This window comes from Orcinus orca, chromosome 16 (assembly GCF_937001465.1).
Source record: "Orcinus orca chromosome 16, mOrcOrc1.1, whole genome shotgun sequence".
In the NCBI taxonomy this organism is placed as follows: domain Eukaryota; kingdom Metazoa; phylum Chordata; class Mammalia; order Artiodactyla; family Delphinidae; genus Orcinus; species Orcinus orca.
Window position 1 is genome coordinate 61,887,550 of NC_064574.1, and position 20,515 is coordinate 61,908,064.

The 20,515-nt window shown below is 38.7% G+C and overlaps 1 protein-coding gene across 5 annotated transcripts in view; it reads right to left on the reverse strand.

Annotated features, from left to right (window-relative positions):
• The window catches only part of PDXDC1 (pyridoxal dependent decarboxylase domain containing 1), a 51,306-nt gene that overhangs the window by 23,230 nt on the left and 7,561 nt on the right, over window positions 1-20,515 (reverse strand). For 4 of the 5 annotated variants that reach the window (XR_007472258.1, XR_007472259.1, XM_049699604.1 and 1 more), the window contains exons 2-11: window positions 14,364-14,437; window positions 13,337-13,402; window positions 10,661-10,741; window positions 8,748-8,894; window positions 7,295-7,580; window positions 5,655-5,723; window positions 4,521-4,599; window positions 1,555-1,639; window positions 622-670; window positions 368-469 (exon numbers count right to left, since the gene is read on the reverse strand). Coding sequence is in view for 3 of the 5 variants with exons in the window: in XM_049699604.1 (XP_049555561.1) it covers window positions 368-469; window positions 622-670; window positions 1,555-1,639; window positions 4,521-4,599; window positions 5,655-5,723; window positions 7,295-7,580; window positions 8,748-8,894; window positions 10,661-10,741; window positions 13,337-13,402; window positions 14,364-14,437 (1,038 nt within the window). In the remaining 2 variants the exon portion in view is untranslated. The remainder of the gene's footprint in view (window positions 1-367; window positions 470-621; window positions 671-1,554; window positions 1,640-4,520; window positions 4,600-5,654; window positions 5,724-7,294; window positions 7,581-8,747; window positions 8,895-10,660; window positions 10,742-13,336; window positions 13,403-14,363; window positions 14,438-20,515) is intronic. The other variant, XM_049699606.1, reaches the window with a different exon arrangement.

Sequence of the window (20,515 nt, forward strand, 5' to 3'; positions counted from 1 at the left end):
TCCACTTCTGGGAACCCAGTGTAAGGAATAATTTGAAACACAGAATGATGCTCATTATTTTAGTAACAAAAATTTGAAAACAGCCTAAAAGTTCACAAATGGAGAATGATTAAATAACTGTGGTACTCAAGTGATGGAATATTACACAGTGATAAAAAGTTTTTCATACACATGGGGTAGTATGGGGAGACTAAATAGAAAAATATATATGGCATAGTTTCATTTATGTCAAAAACATTTTTTTCAAAAAAAAAGTCACAGAGGTAACATTAAGGAAAGTGTTCACTTTTTCCTTTTTCTGTATTTTGCCCCCAGACCCAATGATTATTAGCCACTCCCCACTCCCTCCCAGTGAGAGTAAGCTTACCAAGGCAGGATCGTCGTGCTTATAAAGCGTCACAGCAGGAACTGCTGGCAAACCCAGCCATGGGCCTGGAGTCAACGTCATGCTGTCACATTTGGTTGCAGCCTACCACAGAGAGAACAACTTCTTGTTACACTATCAGGATACACTAAACCCAACACCTTTCTCCATTCATAAAAACTGTGAAAAGCCATCAGGGATTAAGTGATGTTAAATTCCTTCTTAAAAACACAGTATTTAGTAAATCAACAACATACCAGCACTGATGAGGAGACATAACCTAGAGCCAATGTTGCCAGATTCACACTGGAAGAAAAAACACAGACCTAAGAACTAATTATTTACTGCTGCTTATTCACTAAGTACACATTTTAAATTAAAAAAAATTTTTTAAAAAGGGCTGTGCTGTTCCACACTGACATTTACATGTCTTTCAGCTGTGTTGGTAGCTTTTATAACAGCAACATAAAGTGTGGTACATATACAACTTTCAGGAAAACCTGGAAAATGCATTTTAATCAAAACGTATTTCAGGGGGTGTCATCTACTTACTTAGTGTAATGGGTGTCTTATTTTATATTATTTTATATCTTTGGTAGATACCAGTATTATTTCCCAGTCATCATTCTTTCCCAGAGGGACAAATTAAAAAGCAACGCACCGTGTACGTGTATGATGTCCTGGAAATGGACTACTTGGGCTGCCCTGCATCCTCTCCCCTCTCTTCTCTTAGCAGCAGCCCAATGGCCTTCTGGGAAGCCACCCCAATCTCCTCTATGAGACCACAGCTTCACAAATCACCTAAACTATTAAGAGTGTTACATTTCCCTCGCCACAGCAACTGGCTCAGTATGAGACTCCTGCTGGGACTTCTGACCCTCTGCACACACCTGGAAAGGGGGATGGAGTTGCTGCAGCAACTCTGCACCAGAACAGGAAAGGCTATCTACAGATGGAGCCACCACCATGGAGGAACTTCAGCCAAGTGACCTGGCTGACGTGGTGCCTAAGGCCAATCCTAACACTTGTCTTCTTAGCTATGGGAGCCAATAAAACTTCTTGCTTAAGCCAAGTTGGGTAATTTTGTAATCTGCAAGCCAAAGAGCCCTTAGTGATATATGTGACGACAAAGTGAGCTCCTCCTGGGCACTCTGCCAGCCCACTATGCAGCCAAATTCCCCTCCACTCACCCTTTCACGTGGAGCCATATGCCGTACTGCTCACAGAGCTCTTTCAAACGCCCAATCTTATCTGTGTGCCCTACTGCTGCAGTTCCTAGGATAAAACACACAAGAAAGGATACTAAAACAAATATTTTCTGAGTCTTTGCAGCATGATAAAAGCTTCTATATACATTATCTCCCTATGAGAGAAGTAACACTGTAGCTCTGTTTTATTGAGATTTTCTTTGTGGACTGGCTTAAAATCAACTTTTGCAAACTGGTTATTCAAGTTTTGAAGAGTGTGTATTGTTCACTATATGTATCTATAAAATCAAACTTGTTAACTGTGTTATTTAAATCCTCTATATACTTATTTTCTATTTACTTGATCTGATGTTTCATGAGAAATATATTCAAGTCTCCCACCAAGATTGTGGTTTTGTCAATTTATACTTGTATTCTATCAACTTTTCCTTTATATATTTCAAAGTTATATTCATAAGCATTCATACCTGTTATATCTCTGAGTAGATGCCATGAATCATTATTAATATGAAGTCTATTTTATCTCACAGCAACCTTGCTACAGTACTTGTGTTTCGTTAGCATTTGCCCAAGATATCCCTTTTCCACACTTACTTTTTATCACTTTCTGGGTAATTTTTATTTAGGTGTGCTCTCTATAAAAAAATACATAGATGAATTTGTTTTGTTTGTTTTAACCAAATTTGAGAGGTCCTTTGTGGTTTTTTTGTTTGTTTTCTTTTTTGTTTTTTGCTGCACTGCACGGCTTGCAGGATCTCAGTTCCCTGACCAGGAATTGAACCCAGGCCATGGCAGTGAACGCGCAGAATCCTAACCACTAGACCACCAGGGAATTCCCGAGAGGTATTTTGTTTTAGTATAGAAAGCATTCTGAAGTCAGTTGAAACATATTACACACTTTAACCCATTCCCTAGGTGATCTGTTTACACCGCAGGCTTTGCTGGGCAGATCCTCCTCACAGAGCCTTTAGTAAAAGGCACAGTCACACATTCTCCCAACTGTCCTAAATTTCCAGTTAGCAGAACCCACCTAACAAGATTTCTAACGCTCTTCAACAAACACAACTAATACAAGTGCTTCTTTTGCAGGGGTTATGCCAGGAAAAGGGCTGACAACTCCACTCCTCCCCCCATCCAAATTTGTCTCAAATTTTAAAAAAAAATCTAAAATGACACATTTAGTTTAGTTGAAACAAGATCAAAGGCCAACGCATGGGTTGTGTCACATGAGCCATCAAAACATAAAGCATTGTGCCGTGTTTAAGTGACTGGACCACATTCGGGCTCTCTTCCTTTTGTGGCAACACCCGCTTGCTAACCACTGGGACGTGCACTCTGGTGACAATGTAGTCACACTGGTAAACCACTCAATCACGTGTAAACTGCAGCCTCTCCCATCTATTAAGTGATTGATAGTAGACTGGTTATGTTTCTTTCTTTTTTTTTTTTTTTTGCGGTACGCAGGCCTCTCACTGTTGTGGCCTCTCCTGTTGCGGAGCACAGGCTCCGGATGCGCAGGCTCAGCGGCCATGGCTCATGGGCCTAGCCGCTCCGCGGCATGTGGGATCTTCCCGGACCGGGGCATGAACCCGTGTCCCCTGAATCTGCAGGCAGACTCTCAACCACTGCGCCACCAGGGAAGCCCAATCTCACACTCTTTTATTTGTAGCTGTACAGTAAGTCTAAAAGTCAGATAGGATAAGTCTTCCAGTGTTGTTCTTTTTCACAATTATTTTGTCTCTTCTTAGATCCTTTTATGTCCATATAAATTTTAAAATCAGCTCATCAATTTCTATAAGAAATGGGAAGTCTGCTGAGATTTTGATAAGGATTGAGTTGAATCTATAGATTAATTTGGGGAGATATGAGTTAATAATATTGCGTCTTTCAACCCATGCACATGCCATATTGTTCCATTTATTTGGGTCTTCTTGAATTTCTCTCAGCAACATTCTGTAGTTTTCAGTGTACATATCTTGCCTTATTTTGTTAAATTTATCCATAAAGGTTTTTTTCTTGATGCTATTATGAATGGCATTTAAATTTCCATTGTTCATTGCAAGCTTGATAGATCTGCTTATTAGTTCCAATGGCTGTTCTTTGTGGTTTCCTTAGGACTTTCTACCTATACAATCATGCCATCTGCAAATAAAGACAGTTTATTCTTCCTTTCCAAACTGTATATCATTTAATTATTTTTCTTGCCTTACTCCACTATCTAGAGCTTCAAGTACAATGCTGAATACAATGTGGTGAGCACAGCAGAAAGTGGTAGCTGACCGGCTGTCTCAAAGGTGGACATTTAAATGTGACATTTAAGAATTTAATTTAGGGCTTCCCTGGTGGCACAGTGGTTAAGAATCCACCTGCCAATGCAGGGAACACGGGTTTGAGCCCTGGGCCAGGAAGATCCCATATGCCACGGAGCAACTAAGCCTGTGCGCCACAACTACTGAGCCTGCGCTCTAGAGCCTGCGAGCCACAACTACTGAACCCACATGCCACAACTACTGAAGCCTGTGCACCTAGAGCCCGTGCTCTGCAACAAGAGAAGCCACCACAATGAGAAGCCCACACATGCAACAAAGAATAGCCCCTGCTCGCTGCAACTAGAGAAAAACCTGCGTGCAGCAACGAAGACCCAACACAGCCAAAAAAAAAAAAAAAAAAAAAAATTCAATTTAGAAAGGAAGCATATGAAGGAATAGAGAAGCACAACCTAAATGAAAAAGTATATACACACAAACAAGAACTCCCAAAACAAACCAACAATTAAGGGAATCTAATGAGCTAAAACTTTAGTACTGTAATTCTCACCACAGTGCTGATACCGACCTTCCTTAAACATGTGGCACACAAACATTCTTAAGACTTGATCTCTTTTAGGCTAACTATCTAGCCTCTTTCTTATATGTCCAAAATGGAAGATTCAGGTTCATGATACCTACCAGCATTTGCAACAAGCAACAGGGGCAGTTTTCCTCGTTCTATGTCATCTTTAATCAGTTTCTCCAGGAAGGCAACGTCCTGGGATTGAAAGACAAACCACAAAAACATGAGACAACCAGCACAAAAGCGTATACACTGAAAAATTCTAACTTCTAAAAGAAGATGACTCTCAAAATTTATCAGAGCAATTCTTTTCTTGACAATTTTCCTTTTTTCTCCAATCACAGTTGTGAAAATAAAATCGTTTTCCTTGAAGACTAACTAGAAAAATCAGTTAAATGAGATTCAAGTTAGAAACTGGACATACAGAACCAACATTTCTCTAGTTTTAAACATTTACAATAAAAAAGAATGTTCTCTCAAACCCCCACCCCCCCACCAAAAACAACCAAAAATGTATCTCTGATATTACTCATTGACGTATCTGAACCAGAAAATCTAACTACCTTGAAAAAGAAATGCAGAGGGCTTCCCTGGTGGCACAGTTGTTGGGAGTCCACCTGCCGATGCAGGGGACACGGGTTCATGCCCCGGTCCGGGAAGATCCCACATGCCGCAGAGCGGCTGGGCCCGTGAGCCATGGCTGCTGAGCCTGAGCGTCCGGAGCCTGTGCTCCGCAATGGGAGAGGCCACAACAGTGAGAGGCCCGCGTATGGCAAAAAAAAAAAAAAAAAAAAAAAGAGAAACGCAGAACCCTAAAACCTATCCCTTTTGCTTCTGACTTCAGTATGGAAAGGCTTATCACTTGCATGTCTAAAAATAAGCAGAATCCAATGCCAAGGATTACAATAATCAAAATCTGCCCATTCACAAATCCAGGCAACAGTGATAACCATTTGAAAGAATGAGCTTTAGAAGGAATTTCTGAGGCTTAACTGGACTCCATGTTTCTACTTAAAACAGGTGATACAGTGATTACAAGATTCCTTAAGAGCCAGGTGCTCCTCACCTTTATGCCAGCCAATCTTCCTGGACATTCAAACCTGGCAGCATGTATTATGCAATAGGAAGATCTAAGCAATCCATGAATAAGCTAATAATTATCTGGAGGCCAGCAAACAGAACTGCAGTTTAAAGGAAGGTACGGTTTCAAAACACAATTCTTTATTATTTTATAAACCTAAAGAACTCACCATCTGATGCTGGGATCCAAACATAGTGTTACAGGGTACACGACACAAGCAGGGGAAGGGCAAGCCAAGCTGCAAGAAGAAACATGCAATTTTACAAGAAAGATCTTTGTCACCATTCCCTTATGTCCCCAAAAGATTGTGGCTCTAAGTCACAATTATTCTTTTTAAATATTCTCTCTCCTTAGGAACTCGCAATATGAGCATTTGGGGGGATAATTCAGAATCCTTCCTCCAAGGATAAGTGGTAAATAACACCGGCTAAAGGCATTCAAAGTACAATATCTTATTTATGGGTCCACCCATTCCTAAAAAGCAATAGATATGGACTAGCAGATGTACATCTCTTGAGAGAAATGAAGTCAGCGTTATGGAGACAGTAATTGTCGAATAAATTTTATATTCCTCATTTTTAGCTTCCAAATCCTTAAGGAGTATATGTTTTAGGAATTTTTTTTAACATTTGCAGCATATTGCTCTGTATAACTAAAACTTGGAAGCATTTAAAGACCAAAAATTTAACAAGCACTTTATTCACACTTTATCCCCTTAAAGAATTTTTCTTTTAAATTATGAAAGTGAAACCCAAGTAAAACACACAATAAAAAATTATAGAAATTAAAAGTGAAAATCCCCCCCCATAAGCAGATAATTGCTAGGCAAAAATATATATATTTTTCTAGGTATAAAAAACATATGCATATAAGCATGTACACACTTTTTAAAACATGAACATGACTATTCTGCCACCTACCTTTCCCACTTAACAGAACACTCTCACACATCTTTCGCAGGTTGGACTGCTGTTCCAAGACAGCTCTGGGTCCATAAGAGCCTGGCCTACAGTAGGTACTCAATAAGTAATTTGTTTCATGTTTCTACAGAGATATTATAAAACTCCTTATTTTGTACACCCTCAAGAAGAGGACATAATTTCTTGCCACCAATGACCACAGCTCAGAATCAACTTAAGCCCTGAGTTTCCCCTATGTATCTCCCTGGACTCCTCCATCTTACAAAAGACAACCCCTCCAATCCTATGGGTTTTACTTTAAAACATTCTTGGCCAAGAGGCTTAACAAGTTCTTGACTCAAGGTAGCCCTGTAATCAGGCTACCATGAACTTTAAAAAATGGTAATGCAAAAAAAAAAAAAAAAAAGGTAATGCTCTTTGATCTAATAATTCTAGACTGGCTCTGAAAATCCATCTGAGGAATACAACCCAAAGTATAGAAAAGCTTCATGCACAAAGATGTCCATAAAAGCACTATACGAAGAGCACTTCCTCAAAATGGTCATAAAAAGCAAAAGAATGTGAACACTCTAATTACCCAAAAGGGAAACAGTTAAAATACTATATACTCACTTGAAGGAATATTATGAAGATATTAAAAACATACTTTACTTTGGAGAACTGGTAAAACATGATATGAACCTGTATAACAGTAAGTGAAAAAAGCCAGCTATAGCTATGTAAAAACACACATACACTCTGATTAAGCCAAGTCTGAAAGGAAATAAAGTAACGTGTTGACTGTGGTTGCCTTTGGGCAACTAAAAAAAAATACATATATATATATATCTAAATTTATTAATACACATTTATACATAATAATGACAAAACAAGCTTATAAGAAAATCACCTTTCTTTTCACTTGAAAAAAACAGCAGCTAAAGAAAAACTTCCAGGACAGAACAAAACATCGTTTCTTTAAAATATCCACCTTATGCCGCATTACCTGATTACAGAGGTACTGGCCCAGGCCAGGCCTAGCAGCAGCACTTAGATATATAACAGGCGTCTTGTTATATAACACATTGAACCCATCCACCACAAAGTCTTCATAACGGGAATGAATGGCAAGCCTACAGATCTTTGCAAGTCCTTCTCTTTCTTCTTCGTGGAAATAAGCACAGCCATTTTCATACCTGTTAAGAGACACCCATATGTCAGTATGTTCTTATCTCTGATATTATATCCCAGTCTTATAACCATGGAAGTAATTCTTTTCTCAATTCCTATCTCAGTGAAAGGAGATCGGAATCACCCTCATCTCAGTGGGCTGACACCTCACTGCAGCTGGAGGTTATAAAGAACAGAGGCAATGACCCCTCATCCACACCCAGCTCCAGAAAGAGCAGAAACTATGAAAACCAGTAGAGAATGGGAATCCCTCAGATATAAAAAGGCTGAAGATCATGCACTGGCTTACTTTACAATAAAGCCAGCACTGGATAATGCAGGTATGGTTCTTAGTAGTTTCAGCCCTAAAACATCCAAAGTTAAGTGAAACTGTCAAAAATGCTAGTCAGCCTAACTTTTGCTTTCACTAATATCTGCCTGGGACATTTTATTCTTCTCATTCTCCAAAAAGAAGGACAGAGAGATTTTCAGTTACAGGTATTGGATTTTTATTAGAACAGAAGAAAATTTCTCCTTTGCCATACAGTTAGGCAAATTCATACTCTCGCCAGGTCAAGCTCTTTCCCAGCATCTGAAAATAAGTCTCCTAAGTTAAATGTTCCAACGTTAGGTAAACATTCCTTTTCCATAAACATAATAGCATAAATAAACACAAAATACCATTGGTCCCATTTCTTCTACTGACTCCTTAGTCTGCTAGAATTCCTTAATAATGCCAATATTATCACAGTATAAAGCAAATTTCAATTTCATAACACATACTCATCTTCCTTACGACAGCATTTCCTTTTTACTAAAGCACAGCTAATACTTTGATTAAAAATACTTGAACCTATTCCACTGCTGTACCTTCTATCAACATGTGCCAATTAGGAATCTTAAGAACAAGTAACTGTGGACATTATCCAACATGTATGTGCTCATGTTCTCAGCTCTTTACATGTATTAATTCATTAGTTCATGTAATCCTCACAACAATGTCATCAAATAGATATTAAGGCTATCCCCATTTCATAGATAAGGAAACTGAGGCATGGAGTGGTTAAGCAACGCTTCCAAGAGGAAAGGGAAGAGGCAGAGCTGAACCCAGGTAGCACAGCTCCAGAAAATAGATCTCTCACAGTCTATAACCAACGCATAAATGTCTTTACCAGAAACTAAAAACTTATTACCTGAAAATTCTGCATAGCCATAAGGTAGTGTCTGAAAGTATCCTAGTTGTAAGTTTTCTCAGCTTCTCTTTGTCCAGAGTTGAAATGTAAGCTCCCAGACTGTGCCCCAACAAAGCTATATGACCTTGTTCTCCAATATTCTGGATTCTGTTAATCAAAATTTATTAGATTAAAAAAAAAGTATTAGTCAAAGCATAAATATATAAAACACAGAGACACATTATTCCACAGAAATTTCTGTCAGACTTGAAATGCATTTAATGGCCTAGAAGGCAGACACTGAGATACATTTAGAAAATTCAATGCATAAGGTATTAATAGTTTGGGGGGAAATTTTTTTTTTAAATTCAAGTCCTAGGAGATAAATATCCTTTTTATTGAATACCAACTAAATACACAAACTGTTTTTGAATAATTTTCTCCAAAAAAGTTTTTTAAATTAAATACCAGTTGAAGAACTATGGAGAGTAGAGCTAAAATGTGCAGAAAATTTAATAATCAACAGACGAAGATCAATTCCCTGCATTAAATAGCTATTTATAACAACACAGCACATTCAAGGGGAACTAGGTATTGTTTTACATATTATTAAAGTGGATGGACTAATTTCCCTTATAAAGAATAAATGTAAAAAGAAAAAAACAAAAAATTGACAGGATACTGGGCAAAGGAGACAGTTCATAGAATAGGGAATATAAATGTGTCTTAAAACATACAAAAAGACACTTAATCTGGTTCATAAGAAAAATGCAAACTAAAACTATGCTGAAATATCATTTCTCACCTATCAGACTGGCAACGATCCTTAACTCTGCTAATACCCTTTCAGGCAAAGGTGTGGGGAAAGATGTACTCTCACACATTATGGGTGGGAATGTGAATTGGCACAATTCCACGAAGGGAAATTTGGCAATATCTGTCAAATTTACAAATGCACAAACTTATCTGGCCCAGCAATCCCACTTCTAGGACTTTAATCTACAGAAACACTTCTTCTATGAGAAATGACACATGTACAGAGTTACTGGCTGTAGGAATGTTCGTAAGAGTAAAACATGAAAAGGAGACTAGTTAAATAAAATATGGCTCATCCATTTAGAGTAACACTAAACAGCTCTTAAAGGAGAAAGCTCCTTGTATACTGCTATGCCAGGAACTCCAAGACATAAATGAAAATAGCAAGTCACAGAACAACATGCATAGTATTTAGGTACTGGAGGGGGTGAGCACAGACATTTTGCTTGGGTGTACATACACATGAAATATCTCTGACGAATACACAAGAAACTGGCAACTTATCTCTAGGAAGGAGAACAAGGTAGGGAGGCAGAGGTAAGAAGGAAAATTGCCTTTGTGTATACACCCTTTCTATCTTTTGAAATTTGAACTGGAAGAATGAATTACTTACTCCAAAAAAATTAAATTTAAAACTATTAAACAGAAAATGAAACTAAATAAATTGCTTGATAGATGCATAAACAGAAATAAAATAAACAGATGATTCACAAAGTGGCCTGCCACCAATGAATTCAGCTGCAGCACTTCTCAGCAATCAGAGGCGGAAGCACAGGAGCAGAAGCAGTCAGAAACAGAAAAGCACACAGCAGCTATGCTCTGGCCCCTGTGCCAGCCCCTCCCTAAGACACAAGACCATAAAAACGACAAGATTTTTTTTTTGTTTTTTTTGTTTTTTTTTTTAAACGACAAGATTTTAGTAAATGACTTCCTTTTACAAAATATATTATCTAAAATATGTCAATGTCTCTCTGAAGAAACTGAACATCATTTTAATATCACATGTAACTAGGAATTAAATATAGCTTATTACTGCAGCAACTTGTGAGAATGCAATCATTATCAAAATCAAGAACACATATACTTTCAAACAGAAGCTGCCAACTGTTCTCCATTACCGGGTACTCTGGGGCTCCTCATCTTCATCTCCGTGCATCAGATTCTGAACTAACTGGAGGATGCTCACCATGTCCTGTCCACTGCGGAACAGAAAAACAGCTGACAAACAGGTGGAAACAGCACACATCCCTCACCAGTCTCTCACTATTTTCTCTCATCTAAATTAGCTTGACATGTTTTCTTTTTTAACTGAGGAGCTACGAAAGAAATAATGTATTTTGAGATACAGTATACATCATTTTTAAAACAAACCTCAAATTATCAACTGAATTCTGAATATAACCTTACTTGTGATTAATCTTCTGCCTAAATATTAATTTGATTTTTAAAAATTTCACCTGCTTTAGCAATATTTCTCTACCTGTTCATTTGAATCTTGGAGACTATTTAATAAGCATGTAATAAGGGCCGAAGTAGTCCTTATAAGCTGTTGGAAGGTCACAAAAGCAGCAAGAATACTCCAGTGCCACTGGTGTATCTAGCTTCTCTCCATGTGGGAGTCTTGTCTGTTTGTTCTAACAGAGCTAAACATGAAATGCAAGCATGATTTATTATTACCTCTTCCCCAAGCTGGGGAAACTGCAGATTCACTTGCAGTGTAAACACTTACTTCTATCCAAGATATGTTTTTAAACGCTCATCACATGAGGAGGTGGAAACTTATGAGACGAATGTGAAAGGTGAAGTTCTAAGCAATGGCAAGGCAACTTGTAAAACATGTGATGTCAAAATACTATCACTTTATTAATGAGAATGTGACTAATAAAAAGTTCTCTCTTTCGGGCTTCCCTGGTGGCACAGTGGTTCAGAATCTGCCTGCCAATGCAGGGGATATGTGTTCGAGCTCTGGTCCAGGAAGATCCCACATGCCGTGGAGCCACTAAGCCCGTGTGCCACAACTACTGAGCCTGTGCTCTAGAGCCCGTGAGCCACAACTACTGAAGCCCGTGTACCTAGAGCTTGTGCTCTGCAACAAGAGAAGCCACTGCAATGAGAAGCCTGAGCACTGCAACAAAGAGTAGCCCCCACTTGCCGCAACTAGAGAAAGCCCATGCGCAGCAATGAAGACCCAATGCAGCACCCCCCCCCCCGAAAAGTTATCTCTTTTCAAAAAGCACCATCAAAACAATGTCCCCAAACCTATCTTCCTCAAGGTGCTGACCTTCACGTGTGAGGGACTCTGATCCTTGGACATTGTGTAGAGATGAGGCCACATGACCTCGAGCAAGCTACTGAAACTCACGAAGCCCTACATTATACAACTGTGAGGATGCTGTTAGTCCATGAAAAGCACCGAATGCCACGCCTGGGGAACTGCTATCTCAGGCGCTGGCTATTAGCATTATTAGTGTGAGTACTCCTGACCGGTGACATTAATGCCCTCCCACTCTGAGAATTACGGATGTTCTTGGTAGTATGTCTTCTAGGGAAACTTCTGTGGGATGAGTGGAACGCTTTAATTCCCTTCAGTAGGCCTGGGATGAGGAGACTTACAAGATTTGGTTCCTGTTCTCAGCTGGAGAATGAACTTCACCCGTAGAGGACTTCAAGTCAGCACCCTTCATCTACAAGCAGGAGTGCTTATTTTAAAACGTTAGTACCTGGGGACTTCCCTGGTGGCACAGTGGTTAAGAATCCACCTGCCACTGCAGGGGACACGGGTTCGAGTCCTGGTCTGGGAAGATCCCACATGCCGCAGAGCAACTAAGCCCGTGCGCCACAACTACTGAGCCTGCGCTCTAGAGCCAGTGAGCCAAAACTACTGAGGCCCGCGTGCCTAGAGCCCGTACTCTGCAACAAGAGAAGCCACTGCAATGAGAAGCCAGCACACTGCAGCGAAGAGTAGCCCCTGCTTGCTGCAACTAGAGAAAGCCTGTGCGCAGCAACGAAGACCCAACGCAGCCAAAAAAAAAATTAGTATCTGGGTGTGTTAGATGTGACATTTATTGGCACACTGGGATCCTTCCTCTATACTACTCTTTTGCAACATACTTATTGTACATATTTATATTCAAGTCAAAGGACAACTTAAGGGAGTTGTACTATTTACCTACGTACAGTTTCCTGGTTATAAAAAAAATAATAAGTTTGTCTGAGGGAAACTGGGCCGGGACTTTAACTCCAGATAACTCCAGATTGAGTGCTAACATCCTGTGAAAATGTTAGTTGGATAACTACTTATTTTTCTGACTTCTTCCCTGATAGCTCAAGTCACAAACACTTGACAGATTTGCTTTAGTTGCCAAAAAATAAACCACTCTGCTAATAAATTAGAGTTGACATTTTCCTTTCATTTACTATATAATAAAATGATAAATCTTATCAAGTTAAAATAACTCTCACAATAAAGCTCAGTCTACCAAACAGATTACTGGTTTCAAGGATGAATCAAGTGTGATAGCTGAGTTATGAGTTTGTGTATCACTTCTGAGTTACAAGGTTGTGTTAAACTCTGAACGGGAAAGGGGGAGAAACAGTAGGTTTAGCGTTATCACCAACCAACCAATGGCATTTCAGTTTTCTGTTACACTACATATAACTCTCAATTTGCTTTGTGCTCATTAAAACTAAAATTGTGCTCATTAAAACTAAAATTGTAAGTCAGTGATGGTAAAATCTTGGTTTAAAGAAAGTGTACACCCTAAGTAAAGGTACTTATCTTCATTGCCACCTACCTGCCTTGCAGTGGCCCTGGAATATCCCCTGATAGGAGCTTCTTTCCATTTTCCTCCTCTGTTCTTCTAATTTAAACGAAATAAAAAACTGTTAACCTTCTAACATTTGAGCATGAACATGTGATAATGTTGCTCACAACCTCTTAGTAACTGATATGAGATTTGAAACACACATCTCGCCTTCTCGTCCCAGCCCCCAGGCTGGGGTAGGGTTTAGTTTCAGGAAAATAATATTAAAAATATAATAATACTTCAAGCCACTTCTTGGTTAGTTGATGCCCTATATGACCTGAATATACAGTAAGAAGTATTTATAGATTCAAGTCAATATATTAAATAAATGAAACTCTTAGTAGGCAGGACTGAAAATTATAAGTCCTGTCCCTTAATTTCAAAATCCTTTAATTACAAAGCACCTTATACCCAAGACAAATACCAATTTTAAATTCAGCTGAAGCTAAGTGTGACGTTCTGAAACCAAGAGGTGTCTTTTTTTTTTTCATCTTTATTGGAGTACAATTGCTTTACAATGGTGTTAGTTTCTGCTTTATAACAAAGTGAATCAGTTATACATACACATATGTTCCCATATCTCTTCCCTCTTGCGTCTCCCTCACTCCCACCCTCCCTATCCCACCCCTTTAGGTGGTGACAAAGCACCGAGCTGATCTCCCTGTGCTATGCAGCTGCTTCCCACTAGCTATCTACCTTACGTTTGGTAGTGTATATATGTCCATGCCTCTCTCTCGCTTTGTCACAGCTTACCCTTCCCTCTCCCCATATCCTCAAGTCCATTCTCTAGTAGGTCTGTGTCTTTATTCCCATCTTACCCCTAGGTTCTTCATGACATTTTTTTTTCTTAGATTCCATATATATGTGTTAGCATACGGTATTTGTCTTTCTCTTTCTGACTTACTTCACTCTGTATGACAGACCAAGAGGTGTCTTTAACAGAAGGAAACTAGTGCTGTCAGTTTCACAGCAAGTTGAACACATTTAATGGGTCACTTCTGTTCCACAGGCTCACCTCTGACTGTCCTCTAGCATCTTCATGGCCTCCTTCAAGTTTTTTCCCATTTCAGCTAGTGTAGGGTCTGCTATCTGGGAAACAAATTTTCAAAAGGTTAAATTTTAACAACCCTCTATTACTTCTGCAACATAATTCATCCAGAAAAACTAAATGCAAGTCCATTTTCTTCTGGATTTATTATAAAATACCTGCATTATTAAAGAACATGTTTGATTTTAAAATTCCAACAGTACAAAGGTATAACATAAAAAAGTCCCACTCCCCAGGGGAGGCCACTTTTAAGTTTGACGTATATCTCTCCAAAGTTTCACTTTGCTCATATGCACCTCTCCAAATTGCTTTTTTCTGCTTTATAGTGACTATGGTTCCATGTCAGCAGGTCCACTTCATTCCTCTTAGTGGTTACACCTTTTTGCATCTGATGGATGTATTATAATTTACTGAACCAGTCCTGAATTAATGGACCCTTAGGTTATTTCAGTTGTTCACTATTAGAAGCAAGGTCCAGAAAAGTATGTATAGTATACTATTCATTTTACTGTTGTAGTAGGCTGAAAAATAGCCCCCCAAAGGATATTCACATCCTAATCCCTGGAATTTGTGAACATTACCTTATATGACAAAGTCTTTGCAGATGTGATTAAGGATCTTGAGATGGCACGATTACCCTGAATCATCCAGGTGAGCCCTAAATTCAATCACATGTATCCACATGAGAGAATCGGAGGGAGACCACACAGAGAGAGAAGACTATGTGACGACAGAGCAGAGAGAGATTTGAAGATGCTGGCCTTGAAACTGGAGTGATGGAGCCACCAAACAGGGAAGGATGGCTGGCAAGCAACATCAGCTGGAACAAGAAAGGAAGGGACACTCCCCCCCGAGCCTCTGGAGGGAGCGCAGCCCTGCCAGCCCTTGATTTCAGCCCCGCGACAGTGATTTCAAACTTCTGGCCTCCAGGACTGAGAGAGAATGTATTTCTGTTGTTCTAAGCCACCCAGTTTGTGCTCATTTGTTACAGCAGCCCCAGGAGACTAATACGCTCAAACATCTGCAAGTGCTTCTAAAAACTTTGGGACGCTTACACAAGCTAGCCATAGTGATTGCCTCCAAAGAATGGCTACAGGGGTCAGAGAGAGTCTTTTTAGTTCATATCCTTTTGTTCCTTTTGGATTTTAGTACCATGTGTACATCTATCCCCCATTCAAAACATAAACGAAACAAATTTTTAAACATTCTTGCAGAATTGAAACACTCATTTTCCTTTCTTCTTACATCTCTGTAAAAATTTTTAGAGAGACAATCTTGTTGCCCTGAATCTCTGTATAGTATGAATTGGGTTATAAACAATCACAGAAGCTCTCTCTTGTTCCCCCCTTACTCTTCAAATACACTTCAAGTGTATTTATCTGCTTTTCTCTTCATATTGTCTCTTGTACCTTGTAATAGTTTACACAATGTAGATGTGCAATGAGTGTATATTACCTTTAGTACTGTGTTACCTCCTCAAAATTGTTTATTTTTTTAAAGAAATTCTACTGTTTATCAATGTAAGTATCAGAAAATATTAATTCTAGAAGGGACCTTAGGGGTCTAGCCCAGGGATTTCCCACCTGTGTTCTTCTCAGCCTTAAGACTCCTGGAAAGAACTTTGGGGAGAAGGGGTTGGGTAGCCAGTTGGAGCTGCTACCTCTCTGCCCCCGCCTTAAGGAGATCAGCTGTTTTTAACAATAGGGTTTTGAGTAAAGTTTCACTTGTAAAAAGTTTCATTAAAAAGAAGAAAAGAAAAAGTATAAGCATGAAAACCTCTGATTCTCGTATAACATTTTAGAGGAGAGGAAACTAAGACTTAGAGAGGTACACTGACTTGCCTAGGCTCATGGAAGTAATAAATGACAGAGAGGTGCCAGAACCCTGGTTTCCTGATGTGTTTCTGCCTGTTTCTATTACATCACACTGATTCTACAAGAGATTAGAAAATAATCACATAGCCACATCTGATCTAATTTTTACACGAGAAAAAAAAATCATTAAAAAAACAGGTGTTTCCAATAAAAATCACGATTTAAATGTAAGCACCAGATGGGTTAGAGAGTAATCTAAAAGGGTCTCCATGCTCTCCATTAACAGTTGTGAGTAGGATGAGGAACAGATAATGGTCAAGAGAATTGATCTTGCTCCTCAGTCTGCTGGTCACGGTCCTTACTACCCTCATCTCCTGTGACACATCAATCCCTGATCATCTGGCCAAATGAAAAGATAAACAGTTTGCTTGATCAATTACACCTCCGTGTTTCATGCTTATAACATCTGCCCCATCTGAAATGTCCTTGTACCTTTTATCCACCTCTAACTACCTATTAAATCACAATTCACTACTTCCAAGAAACCCCTATGGATAAAACCATTTTCACATGTTCACATCCCCTCTAATGATATCGATACCATTTTTTCCTAAACCAAAAATCTGGACTCACTGCCTGACAAATGATTGTATTTATGGGGACAACAGGACGGAAGGCTTGAAACTGGGGCCATTCTAATATGCAACTGCCATTTATCCTCACGATTCTTTACATCCTTTACTATGAATTGTTTTATAGATGATCTTTCCACTATAGGTATGCTCCCCAATTAGATTATATGCTTTTTGAAAGCAGCCATTCAGACTCCTACTAATTTTGACTTCTCTTATAAGACCAAGAATCTAAAGTCAGCTTGATTCTTGGGTTGTCATATTACCTCTGAAACCCCTTAGGAAGGCATGGCATATTGGATATCAACATGCTGGCTCTAAGTTCAACACGGCTAACTTCTCCTATAAAATTGAACAGATTTTTTCAGTTAAGAATAGACAAAATAGTTGACTTAGTTTAGAAGCCACTTCATATGACAATACTTATTTTTAAACACCAGAATCACATGTGATGACAAGATGTTTACACTGAGAGAGGCAAGAGAGAAGTGCAGCTTCACATTTCTCCATCTGAGTCTCTCGAGAGAGCAAGCACACACTCATTGAATGGAAAGGCTGACATTTAAATTGCTCTTGATCCTACTCAGAGTGAAGCAGGGACAGCGGGGAGTGGGTAACGGGTGCGTAGGGAAAATAGCACTTTTAGTTAAATTTGACTCAATTAAATGGGAATATGATGTAGACCCTCACATGCTTGTGTTAACGGGATAATCCAAAATATAAAATGTTATCCAGTTGCAGGATATTAGGCCTTAAGTCAAGAAATGCTCGAAGAAAAATATTTATAAATTGGTTCCTTAAACCATGCCTCCATAAGCTTCTACTAAGGGCAGCAACTACTTTCTTATTTGCATTTCGTATCCTCAGTACCTGTTACAGTGCCAGAGTACTTGTGTGATAAATGTTAATAAATAATAGCAGGGTAACAGCCAGACACAAAACGAGAGAAAATTAAGTTGAATAAAGATGTCCATTATTTGGTATTTAGAAGGAGGCTGTTTTACAATATTGAGGGAAGAAAAAAAATAGTATTCTATGCCAGGTTCCCAGAAGAATGTCATATTTTTTCAACCCTTAGCATCTAACACAGGATCTGGCACAGAAAAAGGGCTCAATAAGATTTGTGATCCTTAATAATTACTAACACTTACTGAGTTGCTTGCTATATTCAAGCATCATCTAATTAACACCTTTACATGCATTACTGCCTGGCTAACCCAAAGGCACAGAGTTAGTATGTTTTGAAGCCAGAATTTAAAACAAGGTCTGTACTACTCTAGAACCAGTGCTCTTGACCACTAGGCAATACTGCTCCTCAATTTCATCAAAAAAGTAAACAAAGCAACTCACATTTTGAAAAAGCTCTTGTCTCAAGAACCATAATTAGAGCTAAGTAAGGTCTCATTTTAAAGATAATCCTTGGGACTTCCCTGGTGGTGCAGTGGTTAAGAATCTGCCTGCCAATGCAGGGGACTCGGGTTCAAGCCCTGGTCCGGGAAGATCCCACATGCCACGGAGCAACTGGGCCCGTGCGCCACAACTACTGAGCCTGTACTCTACAGCCCACGAACCACAACTACGGAGCCCATGTGCCGCAACTACTGAAGCCTGTGCACCTATGGAGTGTGTATATCCACAGATTCACTTTCTAATTACAAAACTACCACGTGTTCACTACTGAAGATTCAGAAACCATTATTAGACTGTTAGTCATTAGATTGCAAATTTGTAACTTATATTTCAGCTATGTTGATTCTGTGTAATGAAGTGGATTCGGTATTTTTGCTTCAATTACGTCTAACATTGATGCATGGCATGGCTTAAAGCAAGTTCAAAACTCCTAAGGAGAACCATTCAACTGTTCATATGATAACTGTCACAGAACTAGACAGCTCATTTTGTAAAACAAGCCCCGCCATTCATCCTTTGATAAGCATCTTTTCAACAATCATTTTTATACTAGTTGATTTCCATCACTTTCAGTCAGTGTGGGATATTAAGTATTAAATATTAAAATATCCTGCCACTATCAGAAGAAGAAATAGTATATATGTAATGGTAAAATATCATTAAAATTCTCACAATTTAAATGTTGGAGGAAAAAAGTTGAAAGTCAAATGCAAGATAAAATAGTAAAGGAGGTCAGGAAGTAATTCTCTATTTTTCAAGCCAGGAGGAAATTATACATTTATTTGGAATAAGGCAACATGGGTTAATGAAAAAAATCACTTATTTTTTGCTTTTGGCTAGAATTATATCAACTTAGTTATGAGGTAACACTGGTACTATTCCTACCCGTATTATTCGGAATACATTATATTTATCATTTTATTCTACTTCATTAAAAAAAAAACTGCTGGCCATGACCTGCTAAATTGATTTGACATCTCATATAAAGGATGTAACCTGCAGTTTGGGGGGGAAAAAACCCACACTATTTTAATGGATGTTATTGAAAATTAACATCCAGTTATTAGTAATGGAGTGAACAATCATTTGTTAATAAAGTTTATTAACTGAGAAGTTGTTTATAATAACCTTTCAAAAGTGGAAACTACATGGGCTTCCCGGGTGGCGCAGTGGTTGAGAGTCCGCCTGCTGATGCAGGGGACACGGGTTTGTGCCCCGGGCCAGGAAGATCCCACATGCCGCGGAGCGGCTGGGCCCGTGAGCCATGGCCACTGGGCCTGTGCGTCCGGAGCCTGTGCTCGCAACGGGATAGGCCACAACAGTGAGAGGCCCGCGTACTGCAAAAAAAAAAAAAAAAAAAAAGTGGAAACTACAGCAGAGGAATAATAAAATCTTAGGGCCTAAGATCTGGGAACTACTGCTCTCCAGTCACTTAAAATTTTCTCAGCTTTCAAATGCTTAATCAAGCTCTTGTATACATTTTCTTCAGTTAAACCAGCCTACCAAAGTGTGATCAAAAACTATATGATTTACTTTCATATGAATTAAGGAAAAAATAATACCTCAAGCCCTGAATTCATAAACATTACTGTTTAGCACAAATCTAAGTTTAAAAAAAAAGGGCTGTAGTGACAGAAAGCAGATCTGGGATCCACTTGCAAAGGGGCACAAGGGAACTTTTTAGGGAGATGGAAATGTTCCATATCTTAATTATGCTGGTGGTTATATGACTATACACAACTGCCAAAACTCAAACTGTATAATTAAAGTGCATATTTTTATTGTATATAAATTGTTCCTTAATTTTAAAGAAGGAGGTTGAATTGATTTAGTCGATTGAAAAGCAATATTAAGCAAATAACCGTACAAGTGGTAACTGATGTGACAAAATTTGCAAAGATTGTATATGAATAACTGCTGTTTGAAAAATGCAGAGCTATACATTTAAAAAGAAGCAACGTCCAGAAAAGGGGAAGTTTAAAGAGTAATTTTAAAATATATAAATCACAACATTCATTAATAATAGAAGTATACAATACCATGTTTCAATAAACTTTTTTCAGGGGAGGAATGTTCATTTTGGGGGGTTCTAGGACAATTGACAGAAGAAAAAGAAAGCATGTGAGAATACTAGCTGATCGTACCAGATAGAAGGCCTTGATGTTAACAAATGCTAGTTTCCAACATTTGCATTAGACTTACAAAAAAAAATCACTACACAGAAATTACCACAACACTATAAATCAACTATACTTCAATAAAA